The sequence below is a fragment of the Thermobia domestica genome, chromosome 15 (assembly GCF_964235325.1).
Source record: "Thermobia domestica chromosome 15, izTheDome1.hap1.1, whole genome shotgun sequence".
Lineage (NCBI taxonomy): Eukaryota > Metazoa > Arthropoda > Insecta > Zygentoma > Lepismatidae > Thermobia > Thermobia domestica.
Genome location: NC_137468.1, coordinates 103,428,432 through 103,447,186, shown reverse-complemented (window position 1 = coordinate 103,447,186; position 18,755 = coordinate 103,428,432). Strand labels below are relative to the sequence as shown.

General features: G+C 35.3%; 1 protein-coding gene across 1 annotated transcript in view; it reads right to left on the bottom strand.

Moving 5' to 3' along the window:
• Positions 1-2,881: 2,881 nt before the first annotated feature.
• The window catches only part of ATPsynbeta (ATP synthase, beta subunit), a 56,096-nt gene continuing 40,222 nt past the window's right edge, over positions 2,882-18,755 (bottom strand). The window contains exons 6-10 of the mRNA XM_081740027.1: positions 16,099-16,257; positions 15,801-15,923; positions 14,337-14,549; positions 8,341-8,520; positions 2,882-3,298 (exon numbers count right to left, since the gene is read on the bottom strand). Of these exons, the coding sequence (XP_081596153.1) occupies positions 3,179-3,298; positions 8,341-8,520; positions 14,337-14,549; positions 15,801-15,923; positions 16,099-16,257 (795 nt within the window). The 3' untranslated portion in view covers positions 2,882-3,178. The remainder of the gene's footprint in view (positions 3,299-8,340; positions 8,521-14,336; positions 14,550-15,800; positions 15,924-16,098; positions 16,258-18,755) is intronic.

The window sequence follows — 18,755 nt, the reverse complement described above, 5'->3', positions numbered from 1 at the left end:
GTGTTTTCCAACCGGTATCGCGACACTTCTTTTTTAGTTTAAAGCCCCATGATTATGCAGTTTAAGCTGAGAGAGACTATGATTAAGGCAAGTGAATGATGGAAGAATTGGTGCAAAGAGAAAGTGGGGGGGGGGGATGGGAGTAACCCGAGAAAACCCACGGACACTATGTTACCCACCACAAACTTATTTAGCCGGGGATCGAACCAGGGAGTCCACACACCAGAGGCAAGCGTTCTTCTACCGAGACGCCGTTCACTCTCTCCTCGCAACACAATTGTTACAGTCTCATAGGGTATCGCGCAATTTTATGATATAAATAACATGAAGCATTTCATAATTACTTAAAATCAATTTTGAGACAGTACCGGCACCAACAATGCTCAATCCTTACGTTATAGTAACTTCAAGTTGTACTCTATTATAATTTATATATTAATAAAAGAAATAAAATAAGCCTGTCGCGATGTTGTAGACGTTCATTAAGTCGTCCGCCAAAAAAAAGTATGGAAATCTCGTCTGGCCTATGGTATGAAAATCATGTGCTTGATACTTTATTCTCTATGAGAATATGTGCTATTGTTTTGATTCCACATCAAATAGTAGGTCCATGTGAACATTTTAACGGTTGAGTGGCTAACGCGAAAACATCTGTGCGTGTGGGACCATGTTTGATTCCTGTTAGGAATATGTGTCTTGGATAAAACCAGAATAATAGTTCAGGTTCCACAACGGTTTATGTATTTTATGCTTTATTTGCTTCAGTACAAGTTTTGTTTGGTATTTGCTCACTACATAACGTCTCAGCGCTGAAAGGGAAAGTTTAACTTGATCAATCAATAAGTTCAAGTCTGATGCAATTTCTATGATTGTTTTTTAAAGGATGAACGTTCACAAACTAGCATCGTCGAATCAAGAGCTTATTTCGGTAAGTCGCATCAGTATCTAGATATAGGTATCATTTCTTTACATTCTTTGTTTTCTTTCATATTCACTGACAGTATTACTGCAAATAATAAATCAGATGCATGAAGTCATCATATGTGGTCACCTACGAATTAAGACCGTTTTCAGAATTTTATGTCTGATCAACTTGCTTTAAAAAAACTGATGAGAGTGATACAAAGGGATACAGATGGACTTACTATTATGTTTGAGATACGGTAGTCAGATATATTTACCACAAGATATTCAATACCAGCGATTTTGGGCAGTGTCTTACATCTGGTGACTTACAAGCTGATTTCCTTAGTGGTTTAAATAGTTTCAGTTTATCGACGAAGAACGTACTTTAGATTTCAGTGGACAGTTCCAATGTAAACATCAAAATGCTGTGTGATCCTCAATTTTTTTAAAAGATGGACGATAAAAATGGTTTTATTTCGGAACTTGCTCACTTAATGCTGGACATTGTGCCTACAAAACTGTTCAGTGAAAGAACATGTGGAATATTGATTTTACTTTCATAAGATACTAAAGGCAACTTAGTATCTTACGAAAGGTTTTCCTTCGAGGAGAGAGCAGCACTTTTATGGTTTTCATATATGACAATTATATATCTAGTTGTCAAGATCCAGATGGGCTATTTCTCTTTTAAGACTGCGTATGTTACTCTGTGGAAGAATGGAGAGAAAATAATTTCCCTGTAAGCATAGATCCGAAGGATGTAAGGATCTAGATTTATTTTTTCGGACAGACTCTGGAAGGCAACCTAGGTTTTTGATAAGAGAAAGTGTACCAGCGAAGAACTACCACAGAAAAAACTAATGCAGTTAAGGGAACAAAACTACGAGTCGCTAGAAATTTCATACTAATAAGAGGGAACACGATAATGCAGTTCTGCAGAAGGTAAAGACTGATCTAACGAATATCTTCCGGCTTCTGAAAATCGACGTATCTTCTGTAGAACTCCAATTTAACTAGTAGGGCCATAATTTTAACCAAGATGCTTGCATTCTTGAAAATTCAGTGATACATCATAGTAATGCCTCTTTCCATACTGCAATGCAGACATTTCTACACTCTTGCCTGATTTTATATATGTAAGTGCATTTTCGTTGAAGGCAGTTACTTCGAACACTATAGTTTCCTCCCTACCATCTAATGCACATTTTTCTTTTTACCGAATATCTGAAGTTTTTCTTAGCGACATTATTCATTCTTTCCCTCAAATCATAAATATTACGCGTGTTCTATCATTATTTACTTTCTTTTGCTATCATAGAATACAAATGTCTATTATTACTACTACATAATTTAGAGTGATAGGCGACTGGCCACTACTATTGCCTACATACTACTAGCATCACACAATCCTACCTGACTTGTTTTTTTAAACATAACCGTGCTGCACTTAGCAAGAAGTAAGCAAGTCTCTTAAACCAACAACTGTTCACAGTGGGGAAAAATCATTTAATTCTAGAATTAGTGTGTGTGGTTAGAAATTATGATTCATGTGTTACAGACAAGAAACTGCTACGTTCCATATAGAATGGTTTTCTTTCACCATACGAAAAAACTAACTGCTTACAAACTTTTGATCTGTATGTATATACACGTTTGTTGGCTACTACTACACAAGAGTGACTTTTCGCTAAAAAAGTTGTCTAAAATATTGGCACTAACACACTTTTAATATCTATATCATAATATATCTATTCTTTTTAAGTAATCTTTTTATATATTGACAAACTTACTAACCTACAATTAAATCAAGTCAAAATTCATATTGGCTTTCATAATCTGCAATCTCACCATCATAATTACTTACCGAGCTGCACTGTATTTGTTAACCCACACATCGAGAGCTCTAGGAAATTGAACAATAAAATATATTAAAAATTAAGATAGGTCTTGTGTTTGGATATTGAAAAGAATAAACTTATTTTTCGACTTTTACTGGTAATTCATAATATACACATTTTGTTTACACACCACTGCTGAAAGCCAATTGACGAATTTGATAGGATTTGAATTTTCTTTTTTAAACTTTCGACACGTAAGAAATAATAATAATCTTTAAAAAGAAAAATGGTGCATTTTTAATGTTCATATCAGCAGCACTTACAACAACCTTCCCGTGTCAGTCTAATCACCATCAAACTTTTCATTAAGTTTGTACATGAGCACTAAATGTCTACACAGGTTAAGAAATTTACACTTTTAAATGCTTCTTCCTTTAACCAGTTTGTTCAGCAAGTTTCTCTGCCTTTTCTTCTACTTCAATGATGGGACCTACCATGTAAAATGCAACTTCGGGCAAATGATCCAATTCTCCAGCCAAAATTTTCTGAAAGCCCTGAAATTATAAATATTTTAGTCAGTTCTCGATTTTATTATAGATTAAATGTTTTAAGAAAAACATTCACAGTACTATAACACGACTTCAATGAAAAATCTTACTTTTTATAATTGTTCACACTACGCTATTCATTACAATAGCAAACCCTTCATAATTTTATTCAATACAATCTAATTACGTCTATCTTAAATCAATTTTATTGAAACATTTTCTCTACGCTTTCAATTCATTTTGAAGAATATAAGGCCTATACAAAAGATTATTAAAAAAAAAAAAAAAAAAAAAAAAAAAAAAATCAGTTACTAAAGGAAAGGTCCTCCAGAAGAGTAGATAGAAACATCAGAATATCACTATGGCACTTTAATAGCCATTGCAATAGATTTTAGCCCTATGGTACAAAGTCCCATCTTTTTTTTCTTTTTTTTCTTTCTCTGGTAACAACCGTCAATGCATTTTTTGGTAGTATTCTCCATGTGATGCAAAGTTAACCTTCGTCTACGTTTTAGCCTGAAATACGAATTAACATTAACAGATCAGGATTTCATGTTTCTTCATAAACGCTGGGACTGAAACTAGTAATACACAAAACATTGGTGTTTAGTACCAAAGAAATCGAAAGGATAACATCCGTATCTATAAAATACGCAGCATTATGCGTATTGATAATGGGTACTCGATTAATTATTCGAAATATCCTTAGGAATACAGTTTACTACCATTTTATTTGGTGGCAAGTTAGTTTCACAATTATTTTCTGCAAAATTTTAGTGTATATTTCTCCTTTAATTGAAGTAACAAGGTGTCACTGGTGACTGGCCATTGGTAATTCATTAAATAATGCTACTTAAATTCCTGATTTAAGTTTCCTTAAGATTTAAAAATTCAACTTCCTATGTATATATATATATATATTAGAATGAAAAAAATGTCGTAAGACAAATGACTCCAATTCATAATATCTTATTCTCGTAAATTACATCAAAACTCCTAGTAAGTACCAAATGGATCTACCTTTGTTATAGTCAAAAGACTATCACTATTTTATTACCCGTGACCAAAATTCGGAATTTTGGTAAGTAAATAAATTATTCCAGGTGTTTTGAATTTCATTAATTTGAAAGATACTGTAAAAATAACAAATCAAATTTCAAGGTTATTGCACAAGACTTTCAGTATTAAAGAATAGGTGGATACATTATAAATTGCAAAATAGTACTACAGACAAGGAAAACAGGTTTTACAAAACTTAAAACTATACTTTATCTGTAATGAAAGGGTTGCATTTGTGTGTGGCCAATTCCTATCGACGATCAGATCTCGGAAACAGCTCTAGAAACATGCCATCTTCACTAATATAATCCAATTTGTGTAGATTTGCTAGATCTCATTGAAATTTTCAACAACAAAAAGTTACTTTTCTATTCAACGTTTTAAGGGTTGTTTTGAACTCTTAAATAATACTGTCGCTAGGGTGTTTGTTAAGGCAAAGAAATAACGAGAAGGAAAATTACGCTTTTTCAAACGATCGTTCCTCCAATTTGAAAGCTCCAACTTCGGCCATTCTCAGTTTAGGTATTTTTAGAAATGCAGAATGATACGCTATGTAGATAGCACAAGTTCAGCTTGTCTGCTGATTAAAAATCCTCATAGTTCAAGTTGAATTACACCCAGATAACTAAAATCAACAGTCAGACTTTCTTCGACAGCATGCAAAATAATAGAAACTGATATGGAATCACTAGGGTTCAGTGACAAAGCCTCTTTCCACATTTCGGGTAGAGTGAATAAGCCCCATGTTCGAATCTGGAGGGACGGAAAATCTACATGCCTAGTATGTCTGATCATATCGGGACTAAACTGAACGTATTTGTAATATAACCCATGAGAAGGTATACGGCTCCTTTTTCTGATGTGGAGATGGTAACAGTAATTCCTCGCACCTGGATGTTACAGACATGGCTTCTTCCACAGCTAAAATACGCCATCCTAAGCTTCATTCATCTCCTAATAAGACGAGGTAACCCTCTTTCACATTCAGAAGTGACTACCAAACAGATTGTTCATATGGTCGTGTCGGTAGTAAACTTCTTCCTCGCCCTACGCGTTCTCCAAATTATTATTATTTTCTTTCTTCATAGGGATGTGTTACAAGCTACCCTTACCACCTAACATGAATAAGCTACCGGTACGCATCACAGAAGAAATTACATAGATCGATCGTGATGTTCCAACGTGCATGGTAGGACTCGAGGCTCGATATTATAAGGGCTTCACAATGAACATCATTGTTGTGGAAAACAATTTCCAAAACTGAGGTACCTACTCATGTATCTAAAAAAGGAACACTTTTGTATGTGTACTAGTAAATCGAGGGCGCCAAATTCAATGATTACCTCTGCTTTTTCTACTATAATACTCAGAAATTCGACAAACCATATGGTTTCTTTGTATTAAGATCTATATCTTTAGTGAGTGCCACCGATCTTGTCTACAATTTTAGTTCTGTCGTAAATTCTTCATACCAGAAAGACATTAAAGACAGAATTCCTAGTTAAGATGTTAACATTGTAAGTCTAATAAAAGGGGAAGAATCCACAGAAGTTATTGAAGAAAAACAATCTGAATTTTATGACCACGATTATTACACTAAAGAAGACAGATGATTAATGGAAGTGAAATATGAAAGGGAACTTGGAAAGCTCGAGAAAATCCACGGACATGAATAATGTCCACCACAAAATCTTATGACCGGGGATCAAACCAGGAATTCCTCTCACTACACAAGCGGTATACCACTGAGCCACCATGACCCCTAAATTGAAATGCAAGATTAGCCGTTCACAAGGAATGAGAAAAAAATATTAAATAACCAAAATAAAAGTGAGGAAAATTTAACTGAAATGTAGTGAAATGTTTTTGTCCACACATCAGTACACGTATTTTGGCAGCTGAAAATGTTGAAATGAAGTGAAATGTTTCAGTTTATCGTCCCACGTTTGTGCCCAGCTGAGGAAAACTGATGATTAATGAAAGTGAATAACTGATTTTTTTTTTTTTCTGCTCTCCCACCGGAACCACGTGCACCAAAGGCACACGTGCCAGTCATTGACTTCGCCTTCTCCGCTGGTCTAAAGTGTTAAAGTTAATTATTTAACTGAACTGACCGACCATAAACATTTTAATCAAGGTTTATATCAATGGTTGGTCCGCGACTATATACATAGTCTATCTCATTTACAAAGGTGATTTTCTGTGATTAAAATACCACTCAAAATTGACATTTTAAAAAGTATTTTTCAGGATTAGCTGGTTTAAATGCTAGTTTTTTTTTTTGTTTTTTTTTTTAAACCCAACTGGTTTAAACTAAAAAACGAAACTTGATGAACACACATTTGTGAGTTATCACGTTTCATTCCCGTATATTATTCGTATTATATTCAGACAAATTCCCCATTCATTACTCAAAGAGATTATACTACAAAGGCAACTTTTTTTTTTTATATAAGTTTATGAACGTTTCTTTTGTGATTTTTTATAGTTTATTATTATTGTTATGCAACTGCAATCAAAGATAAGTTCTAAATATTGTTTCGTTTTAATAATGTTTACTATTGATAAAATACATCGAAATGCCATACTTTTTTTAAGGGGGTCATACAAACTCCTCGAGAGGCATTTATTGAAATCAGAAGTATCTTTGGCATCTATTTATGTATAAATGGATCAGAGCCAAAGTGGACTAAAGTAATTCGTATCTTTATTCACTTTCCTTACTGATATGCAAATTAAGTCGTCGTATTTCTTTAACTTGGACTAATAAAAGTCGTAATGAACTAACTTGGAGTAAATTAGTTCTTCTGTACTCTGTAATATTTTGAAGTTGTCCACATCTAATTCTGAATATGGTTTCACTTGTGCAACTGTATCTTTTTGTCCTTCTGAAATGACTGACAATTAGATAAACAAGTATGTAAAGATCAGTACAACGTATTTTTATCAGGAACCCTTCGAGAGTGAGTCGGCAGACGTATCGCATTTGTGGCCAATTAGTCCCGGTTTCGAGTTCAAATGGAGGACAATTTCACTCGGATGTTAGCCGAGAAGCTGTTTGGATTCTACTTTAAGCTTATGTGACCCCTTCCAGCATAACCCTGTTGCATAAAACGCCAAGGCGAAACAAACTTATTTCTGTCCATATGTGATATAAATACATAGTGCAAATTTTATATTATATATATATATATATATATATATATATATATATAAAGCTTAAACCAAAAAACTGGAAAACCGGTTTTTTTTTTTTTGTTTTTTTTTCAATAAAAACTGGTTTGTTTGACAACTCTGGCATTTTTGACCTTAGTTTTTCTTTTTAACAAAATCAATCAGAAGAACAGTCATAGCACGAGATCTACAGACTTCAATCTTGACCAAAATTGACACGGAAGTAGATCTGGACCTGCTCAGTATGAATATGAAATTTTCATGTGCAGATCTTTGGTTCCTGAGTTATTAACCACAAAAGTTGGGGTTTATGAAGTCAAACTTAAAAAAAAAAAAAAAAAAAAAAACACTTAAACGTTAATTTGTGTCATCAAGTAAACTATGTAATGGTTAGCTACGCTGTGAACGCAGTGTATTCTTGTAATGAAGTGTTGCTGAAAGACGATTTTTTTCCTCACTACAACAGGGAAACTTTCCTATTTAAGCTACTTGTATGTGGCCTTTGTTAATTTAATAAGAATACGAAGAAAAAAAAACTGAAATGTCATGTATTCTTCCCCATAGATGGAATGTAAATAGTGTTAGCTCAATTGATAGATCTTGATTTACGTCACAGTATTCAAGTTTCCTACATATGATTAAAGCATATTGCCTTTGAAAGATTAAAAAGAGACTACATTGTTACAATTAGCTGCAGTAAATTTATGTCCACACGGTCGAACAGTGGATTCAACAGAAGCTGAATTTCCCTTTTGTCACAGAAGTCACTTATTTTCGACAGCCAATCTGCAAACTATACTCTGACATTCACATACCTTAATAGTTTCCTCTAATGGTACCAGCTTTCCAGGGTGGCCTGTGAACACTTCGGCTACCTGGAAGGGTTGTGACAAGAACCTCTGGATCTTACGTGCTCTGGCTACAGTTAACTTATCTTCTTCAGACAATTCATCCATACCCAAAATAGCGATGATATCTTGCAAAGACTTGTAGTCCTGGAAACATATGTAAAACACTCTTAATAGTGATTCACAAAAATGATTAAAGTATAACGTATGCAATTCTATTACTAGCAGGCAAGATCATTGGAAGATTAATTTCCACATCAACCCTATACTAAAAATAAAACTAATAGCAATTTTAAACTCTCAAACACAAATGTCTCATTAAAAAGTTAATCGTTTTCGTGAATCCACTTGGTCTAACCAGGGAACTGTACGAATGGGGCACTCGAGTTGCCGGACGAGGTGCATCACATGTGAAAGAGGATGTAAAAAGATGCCCATATGCAAAATTATAGCGGCTGAGGGCAACATGGACGAGCGTGAGAGGCGGAAGAAGTGGGGCCTACAATGGGACTTAATAACACAGAAATATGCAGAATCACACGTTTCGCTCCCGAATGGTGAAAGAAATGCATGTGAAATGTATAGGAAGTGGAACATGAGAAGAGGTGCTATATTGTGGGGGATATGGACATCATGGGCGCCATCTTGAAAGTAGCCATCTTGAATTTGAATTCATAATGTTAAATGAAAAGTGGGGCATGTGGTATATCAATTAAGACTGAAATTTTACCAGAAATGCATTGGTGCGATTAATTTTATAGTTTCTTTATTGTGAGTTAAGAAATACGAACATGGAACAACGTCTGGAGGGGATATATGGACATAGGCTACATATCCAATGTTTCATTTGAGGCCTGTTAAGGTATAAGTCAATTGTCCAGTAAAGAGTACATGACAAAAAGATATACTGTACGCATATGACAGTGATCGTGTGGAAAACCATATTATCTAAACCATTCGCAGAATGTACTCACTAGATGCACTTCTATAAGAGTACAAAAAGTGTGTTCACATGCAATTCACTGGGAATTTTGAAGGGGATAAAGATTGCTGTATGGTTGTGAACAATATACGTACTTGCCTAAAACACATTTCATTACACCGTGAGTCGTTTAAAATACAATAACATGAATCATAATATAGGCAATTACAAATAAATATAGGCGAAAAAAGATACCATGGCAGTCTATTAAATAGTTGATGTGGAGGGTATCGATAAGAATGTGCTGGAAGCAAAAGACATTTTCGCAGTGTGCACACCTGACGAATCTGGGATTAGTACACTGATCTTCCTGACAATTTGCTGCTATGTCAGAATCAAAACAAAAGGTCATTATGGAGTTTGGAATTTCCCCGGATGTTCTTCAAGGTATCCGGCTACGTAGAAAGCACGCACGTCAGTTATTCATATCGCTCGCGCAGTCTCTCTCTGTTAGCACAGAATGTTGTCGATGGTTCTGTATTACCTGCTCCGACCTCTATCGTTTGTAACTTCTTTTTCTTACGCACAACTAATTTGCATCTAGCCACAGAGTTTATAATGATCTACATTGAAATTGCAATTGAAATGTAATGCAACAAGGAACCACATTTACAACATTTTATATTACAATATGTGATAATTTTAACCAATTACGTCTATAAGTCACAGCATTGTAATATCAGTCACTTATTCCGACATTCTTTGTATTGTTCAGTGTTCAAAGCCCTACGTGCCAAAATTCCATCATTGTAGACTTGTAATGTAACAAACAATACATACGAATCAGAAACTGTCGTCAGCCTCAACCTAATTACCTTTGGATTTTTTATTCTTAAGGTTTATTTCATGGGTATGAGACATTTGTTTACCCATCTCTGTGCGCTTTCTTACCTGCTCGTTTTTTCTAATTCACAAGACAGTTACAATAGCAGTTTTCACACCAATGAATTTCTGGTAAAATTTCAGTCTTAATTGATATACCACATGCCCCACTTTTGATTTAACATTTTGAATTCAAATTCAAGATGGCTACTTTCAAGATGGCGCCCATGATGACCATATCCCCCACAATATAGCACCTCTTCTCATGTTCCACTTCCTATACATTTCACATGCATTTCTTTCACCATTCGGGAGCGAAACGTGTGATTCTGCATATTTCTGTGTTATTAAGTCCCACTGTAGGCCCCACTTCTTCCGCCTCTCACGCTCGTCTATGTTGCCCTCAGCCGCTACAATTTTGCATATGGACATCTTTTTACATCCTCTTTCACATGTGATGCACCTCGTCCGGCAACTCGAGTGCCCCATTCGTACAGTTCCCTGGTAACTTTCATTTATAAATTATCACCAATATTTTTGTAGCTTCAGACAAGAGCATGACAAATCAATCCGAGTACATAATCAATAGTATCATTTTGAAAACAAGTACGATGTTTCATACACATCAGCTACACCCCGTTCTCTTCAAATATGCTACAACGCACACCTTGACACGAAGAGATTATACGTACCCTTGAAAATTCACATATTTAAGACCGGGTTCAGTTTTAGGAAGTGCCTTTCAAAACTAAAAATTTGTTTATTACGAAAAGTATCCTAGTTTCCGAGCCCAATCGGTGATGCGTATATATATTTACGTATTTATGAACTCTCAAAATACGTATTTATTGAGAGTTCATAAATAACAAATACACAGCTGCTAATGGGATTATGTCAAGTTCGTAACATTGCTTTTGATTTAACACTTACTACTACTTAATATTTGATTAACAAAGTCGTATGCGATAGTTACTAGAGCATTTCTATCTCACCTATGCCCCTTCTGGCGCTGCTGTCGATATGTGATTTCTAGTACCTCTCTCGAAAGAGGAGGGACAAGTTTGTGCGGCCGAGATCTTTCAATTGTTAAATGCGGAAGTGTTGCCACAATGAATTATTTCTCGGACCTCGGTGTGCTCTGCCTTATTAGCCGCTCTTAAGTTACCACGTTCCAGTAGAGAAAAGGGACACCACCATCTAACAGTCTTTGAGTTACGTCACAGTCGGAAGAAACAAGAAATTGGTTCTTCGACGGAAATACATCTGAGCGTCCTCATTACAAGATGGATGGAAAGCGGTGACCGAGTTTAGAAATATCAAAAATAATATTTTGGCCAAACTGGAATAGGCTACAGGGCTATGACGTAGTTGGGTCCAAGTTACGGTTTGTAATGTGGATGAGAATTGGTATGGTTTATAACGACTTGTTTCAGTTCATTCGAGAAGCAGTACGATTCACACCTATGCGTGAGCTGGATCTCTCCGCAGTCTATCGTAACCCGCAAAGACCCATCTGTGGTCTGTAGGGCAAGTAAATAATTAGCTCCGAGACTTATCTCACTTAGCTGAATTAACTTAAGGCCAAAGTGTACTTGTTTCTAAGTCACTTTGTGTAGTCGCGAATTTTACTCGTCGTTACATTTTGTTTTATAGTGTAGGAATGGTTGTAATTATGTAAGTCTTATATTTCCAGTATGCATAACTGATTAATCAAGGTGATTCGAGAAAGTTAACCAGGTCTCATTATGACGTTGGCCCATTGTATTCTGGAATAGATAGGGAGCTTAATATCGCTTTCTCTCGAAATTCGTCTTCATGGCGAATGACTCTGGGTACACTTGAAATTACACTGTGTAATACTTATGCTACATATTAATGCTGTCAATCAAGGCTGGAATGTTATGCTTTGGACAGCACGGTCCTCGAACCCAGGATCTTTGATACTTTATACTACCTTTGTTATGATCCTTTATAATTAACTCAGAAAAGAACAAGAATTTACTACAATAAAATGAATAGGAAGTTCCAATTGATTTCTTTCATTTAATGGCTAATTTGTAACAGTGAATACCTAGATTATTTCTTGACTATGTTCTAAATTTACATAAACCGACTGAAATCATTTCTAAACATTTCTAGATGTGCAAATGTACGTAGAAGAGTAATCTACGATCTTCACTCGTCAAGACCAAGCGACTGAATGACAAATTGACAACATAGCTGAGGTCATTCACTTCTTTTCCCTAACCACAGGGAGGGTTTTACCCGCCCGCCAGAGGGTTGCGGGAGTAAAGTCGAAGTATAGTTCGCCTAGTTTTCGAGGGCTCAGGTGGAATAGACAGGCTCTAATACCTTTACAGATGTTAGAAATTGGTTTGAATTGATGGAACCCTGTGGCTTACAGAATGATTTTTGGCAATCTTGCGCTTTTAGTGCCTTTTTCATGGCCTGTCAATTTCATTTGATTTGATTTGACTTTAGCGTCCCTTTCAGCAGTGGTCTATATGAGACATGAACCTAGCCCTTTACGTCGGATCCGAACCATAAGATCTACGGTTTTTATCTTATTACTGACGAAAACGCTTGAAAGAAGCCTAAAGGACGTTAACCATATTCCCTAATCACTGAGACACTTCTGATTTATTCAATACACAGTAAAACCTGTTAACTCTAAGTTGACTACCCACTTAACTTGGCCTCATTGTTGTCGAACTGCATTTTTCCGTAAGATATTAATTATTATTCTAAATTGATCGCTTAAATTTACCTCTGTATGTTAGACATCTGAACATTTAGAACATACGAGATAATTCTAATTTCTTACAAATCATTGTGAACATCTTTTGTGTCTGGAAGGTCAATTAACCTATGGAAGAAAAAAATTTGACCACAGTGTAACTTCTCCAAAATTATAGGAGGTATAGTACTATGTAATATTTCTTATGTCTCCGCGTGTATGAAAAGGCCCCATTCATTTTTCACACTACAGCAGTCCACACTGATTTAAAAAATGCAATAAAATCTGAGTTTTATGTCCCCCGGTTATGCCGGTTAGGCTAAAGGAGACGATCATGAGTAATGAATGAAATGGTGGAATGAAGAAAATGGGAAGAAACGGGAGAACCCCGAGAAAACCAACGCACACGGTGTTTGTCCACCACAAAGTTCACTTGGCGGGGGCTGGGATTGAATCCGGGACCCCAAGCACCAGAGGTGAACGCTCTACCACTGACCACACTGATTTAAAGATGTAGATGTCTTATATCTGTTACACATGTTCCAAGCCTCTTTCTCCTGAAAATCTTGCAAGAAATTTATAATAAATAACGATAGATTTCTTTTTGCAAAGCGTAAACAGAAAAACAGAATACGCACAACTCGTTCAGTCCTTGGTCAAATCCCTGTAAGAAAAAATCTGTTTGGGAATCCAGACTAAAACTTGGGGTGAGACGGGATAATTCCAGTTTCTCCTCCAAACTAATTTTATTTGCACCTACTGTAATTGGCAGGCAGAATAGAATAAATAATGTACCGTATTGTTTCTAAGTAATTAACATATTGAAATTCCAACATTTAAATCAGTGCGAATGGTAAACTCAGATCGATATTTCTTACAAGTAATGTTCTTATACTACAAAAATAATTTCTATTACCGTATGTACTATGTAGTTGGTAGGTTGGTTCGGAGCTTAAAATCACTTTCAGCGCCGAGGCTGATATTTAGATCTATAGATGAACGCAGAATCAAGCCAAATGAGCTCTCACAGGGAATTAAAACATCTGTCCTACCCCAAAGTTGCGCACGCTAACCATATAACCATGAGCGCTTTACGATACAAAATGATAGGTAGTTAATAACTAGTTATTACACTAGCAATGTGTATGTTGTATCTAATACGTATAATAGCTATTGCTTCAAAATATTCTCTTTTGTAAGTTATTGGCCATCTGGTCTAAACTGACCATTTTTCAATTGAACTCAAGACAAGTTTCACTGTAGTTTCCTAAATTTATCAAAATTTAAATTATTCTATTGTACAGAAATATTAGCTGAATTTCAATACATGACTAATAGCTTCCGTTATAATTGAAATCCGTGTATTACGGTACTACAATGAATGATTTTCTAAGATCTGTCTGAAATGCCACATTATCATACCTGCAAAATTTTCTGGACACCACGAGCTACATCATAATGTTCCTGTCCAATGACGTTGGGATCCATAATTCGAGATGTGGAATCCAATGGATCTACAGCAGGGTAGATTCCCAACTCTGCAATGGCTCTGGACAACACCGTAGTGGCATCCAAGTGAGCGAAGGTGGTGGCAGGAGCGGGATCAGTCAAGTCATCAGCAGGTACATAAATAGCCTTCGCAAAAAGAAAGATATTTAAATACAAGAAATATACATAGTTACAATTTCACACAAATATATAGCACCTTATGACGTAAAATTAACTGTAAAGAACATTAATGAATTTTATTAATAGACCGAAACTTCCAAGTACAGAAAATACAAACGAAACAGAAGATACCACAAATAAACTAGCTGTTGTTTAATGCCTCAATGCCCTTACAGAACAATAGGAGATTGGGAATGGGTGCGTTATACTGCAAGTCTTTTTGAACCCATCAATGTCAATTTCAGTATGGTGGAATGAAGAAAGTGGGAGGAAACTAAAGAACCTCGAGAAAACCCACGCACACGGTGTTCGCCCATCACAAAGTTCACTTGGTGCGAGCTGAGATCGAACGATGGACCCCATACATCAGAGGTGAACGCTCTACCACAGCCACCGCGGGCACTTGAAAATTAATGAAAAAGATATTAACGATCACAATTTTACGACGAAAGAATAAATCAAAGTGAAATAACATGATTCCTTTGACTCATGCATCATGTAATAACATGATCTCCAACAGCAAGTATTTATCTGTTCAAATAAAATACGCGTGGCAAAGCGGATTATTGTACTTATACGTACCCAAAGCAAATCAATCACAAATATGTTACATACATCAAGCTGTTAATCAGTGCTTATTTTCTGAAGGAAAGAAACAAGGACATGCGTGTCATTACAGCGATTTCCACTTTTAACAAATTCTCCGACACACTTTCATCATCTCTGGATCGCTTACACTATTAAAGAAATCACGCTGCAAACGTACGTGTCAAAATCTACACAGGAAAAAGGAATTAGGAACTGCCATTTATTGATCGTATTACCTTTTAAATGTATATAATATAAACCTGCTTCAGCCTTTGAATGAATCGATTTAAACTGATGAAAACATTCCATAAATACAAAAATAAAAATGACCAAAGAAATAGCATTTAAAGAAAAAAAACTTAAGGTGCCGGTACTCCATACCCATACGTACAGCTACAAAAAAATACAGCTTTTAAAGATTCTCGTATCAGAAAACCGGATACAAGATTAACCGAGAAATAAACAGTACCAGAAATCACAAGATTAGGGGTTATAAGATTGAATTTATCAATTCTCCCCATATCCTCGTATTCCTCTTATAAATTCTAAACTGCTATTATTTCGATGAATAACTACAATTTAAAGATCATTTACATTAAATCATTAGTACTATAGTTTCTTCTTCCTTACCTGTACTGATGTAATGGATCCCTTCTTTGTGGTTGTGATACGCTCCTGCATGGTACCCATATCAGTGGCCAAAGTTGGCTGATACCCTACAGCAGAGGGGATACGACCCAGCAAAGCTGACACCTACAAATCAAAGAACAAAATTTAATAAAATCCTAGCCAAAACAATTTTAAAAATACAAACAAGGAACTTACACAAAAAAAAAAAAAAAAAAATCCAAACGACGAACTTATAAATAAAATACATCTCTGGTTTACATTAATGTAAATATTATTAGCCAATAACCAAAGAAATTACCTCTGAGCCAGCTTGAGTGAACCTGAAGATGTTATCAATGAAAAGCAACACATCCTGTCCCTCCTGATCTCTGAAATATTCGGCAACAGTCAGACCAGTCAGAGCTACTCGAGCACGAGCACCAGGTGGCTCGTTCATCTGTCCGTACACCAAAGCTACCTATGGAATAAAAAATAAAATTTACGTTTAAAAAATACTGAGTAACTGATGTTCAAAACTGCTAACGTTAACAAAATATTATAAGTTTAAATCACGCTAGTTAAACAACCTTACCGATCTCAACAGTTAAATTTTGATTCATTTTTGCCTTCCAAGCATCTATCTGTATACGATACTTGCAACATCGTATGTTACTTTATATTTTTCATGTATATTATGACAATATTTGTACTAGATTTAGCAGTATTAACCACCAAAAACATTCTAACACTAAGGAGTGATTGGCACATTTAACTGAGAAAATCAAATTAATTTTAAAATTAAATCTGGATGGATTAACCAAATACGCGTAAAACCTTGAAAAGCATATACCCAGAATATATTACTACCTTATAAAAACTAGAAAGAGAAACTTTTCTTTTACTACATAAATGCTGAAAATTATCAAAAATTACGTGAAATTATGTTATGAAAATAAAATACTTTAATGATTTTTATCAGGGTTGAAAAAAAAACGTTTTTTTAAAAAAAATCAAAAAGAACGTTTTTTATGTTTAAAACATGTTTTTTTTTAAAGTTTTAAACGTTTAAAACAAAGTACTTTGTTTTAAACAAAAAAGAATGTTTAAAATGTTTATTTTGTTTAAAACAATAATCTAAATACGCATATATATTACATTTTTACAGTCTTAGGTATTGCTTGCCATCTATATTCAACCGCTAGATCAAATTTCGGGAACTTCCCTAATCTCGACCCGCCCAAATATTCAATTCCGGAGAAAGAAATCGGGATTTTCCCGATCTCCGTTCACGGATTATGTAGTTTAGTTTCTTAGTGTTACGTTCTACTGGTCGTCTGCATTCTTAATCTTTAAACGCCCATTGACATAACTGCTGTGTCAGGGCTTTAAACCTCAATGGCTCATCTTAAACCTCAAATTAAGGCTGGAAGATGGTTTTGGTACCAATTTATTCCTGAAAGATGCAACTTTGCTAGTGTGCATTTTGTGTATATGGTAGGAGGGTAAATATCGTGTTTTTTTTCAACAGTATTTTTGGGGGGGGGGGCCATTCCCCCTCTTGGGGGATACATTCATAAAAATTGTTACATGAAGCAATGAAGTAGGCCGCTACATGGTAATATCGTGTATTTGTACTTCTTGCTTATATGGGGGAGAAGGGAGGAGGCAAAGTTAGCCATTTTTTGGAGTTTAAGTTTTTTTGACGTAAATTACATTTATTTTTACAATAAACATCAATAGCTCAGCCTCCAATTAAGCTAGAAAGATGATTTGGTACCAAAGTGTTTTTGAGGGATGAAGCTTTCCGTCAGTTGCATTTTATGTATATAGGGGTACGTATGTACGGCCGAGAAAGGGAGGATGAAGTTCGTTTTTTAATTTTTCATCAAATTTTTTTCATCAGGTTTTGGCGGGTATTCCTCCCCCCCTTTGTGGTACATCCATAAAAATTGGTATGTAAAGCAATGAGGTAGTCCCCTACATGATAGTAACCTGTATGTGTCCTTGTTGTTTATAGAGCAAGAGGGGGTCAAATTTGGTTAATTTACATTTATTTTCTGGACGGTCCCATATAACACAAGATATATTTCACTGAAGTGGTCTAGAAGCATAATTCTTGTTCGTATACATGATGTGTGCACCAAAAATGATTTGCATATAGACGTGGTACTAGTGGGGGAGGGGAGAAAATGTCTAATTCAATGAATGTTTTCTGCGCTTTTTTTTTTTTTTTTTTTTGAAAATACTTCCTACATAAAACGAATTCATTACGCAATGGCAGCAATGGCTACCATTTCTTACATTATTGTCACAAGTATGTGGCCTACACATTCATCATTTTGTCAGCGTAGGGTGGCTGCAAGGGTTGCCAGGGCCCCGCAAAGTCAATATTTTCATATTTTTTATGATTTCATATTCTTTTTCTACGAATACGGCGGGAATTTCACGAATGTTACCTCATTGGAATTTGTGGTCTATAAGCTTTCCAATGGTGTATAACTCATGACTCTGTGATAATTAGGGAGGTCACCAGAGCCCCGAACGTGAGAGTCTACCATTTTGTTAAAATTCCTGGCGGGCTTCTAGAGTTAATTGTGTTGTTATGCCGTAGACATTAATCATTATTAGCTACCCATGTTGCAGATAGAGATTTATCTTGAAAACTGTTTAGTAAAAATGTCATTTGCTCCTTGTAGGCTAGTCACTGCTCTTTTCTATGAGTTGTATTGTATTTGTCAGAGCATTTCTTCTAGCTTATGATGTGAGAACTCTTCATTATTATGGAAATGATAGTGATCAAAAAATACCCAAGTTTTGAATTTGTGAATTTGGATCTTAGAATAGTGTATAGTGTGTTTAATCTCAGTTATTCTTGGAAATTAAGAAATGTTGAAATACTTCATTTAAATTTCTGTTGGTTTAATTATACGCACATTGATGTGCAGAATTTCGTTCAGTAATTGCTGTTATAATAAG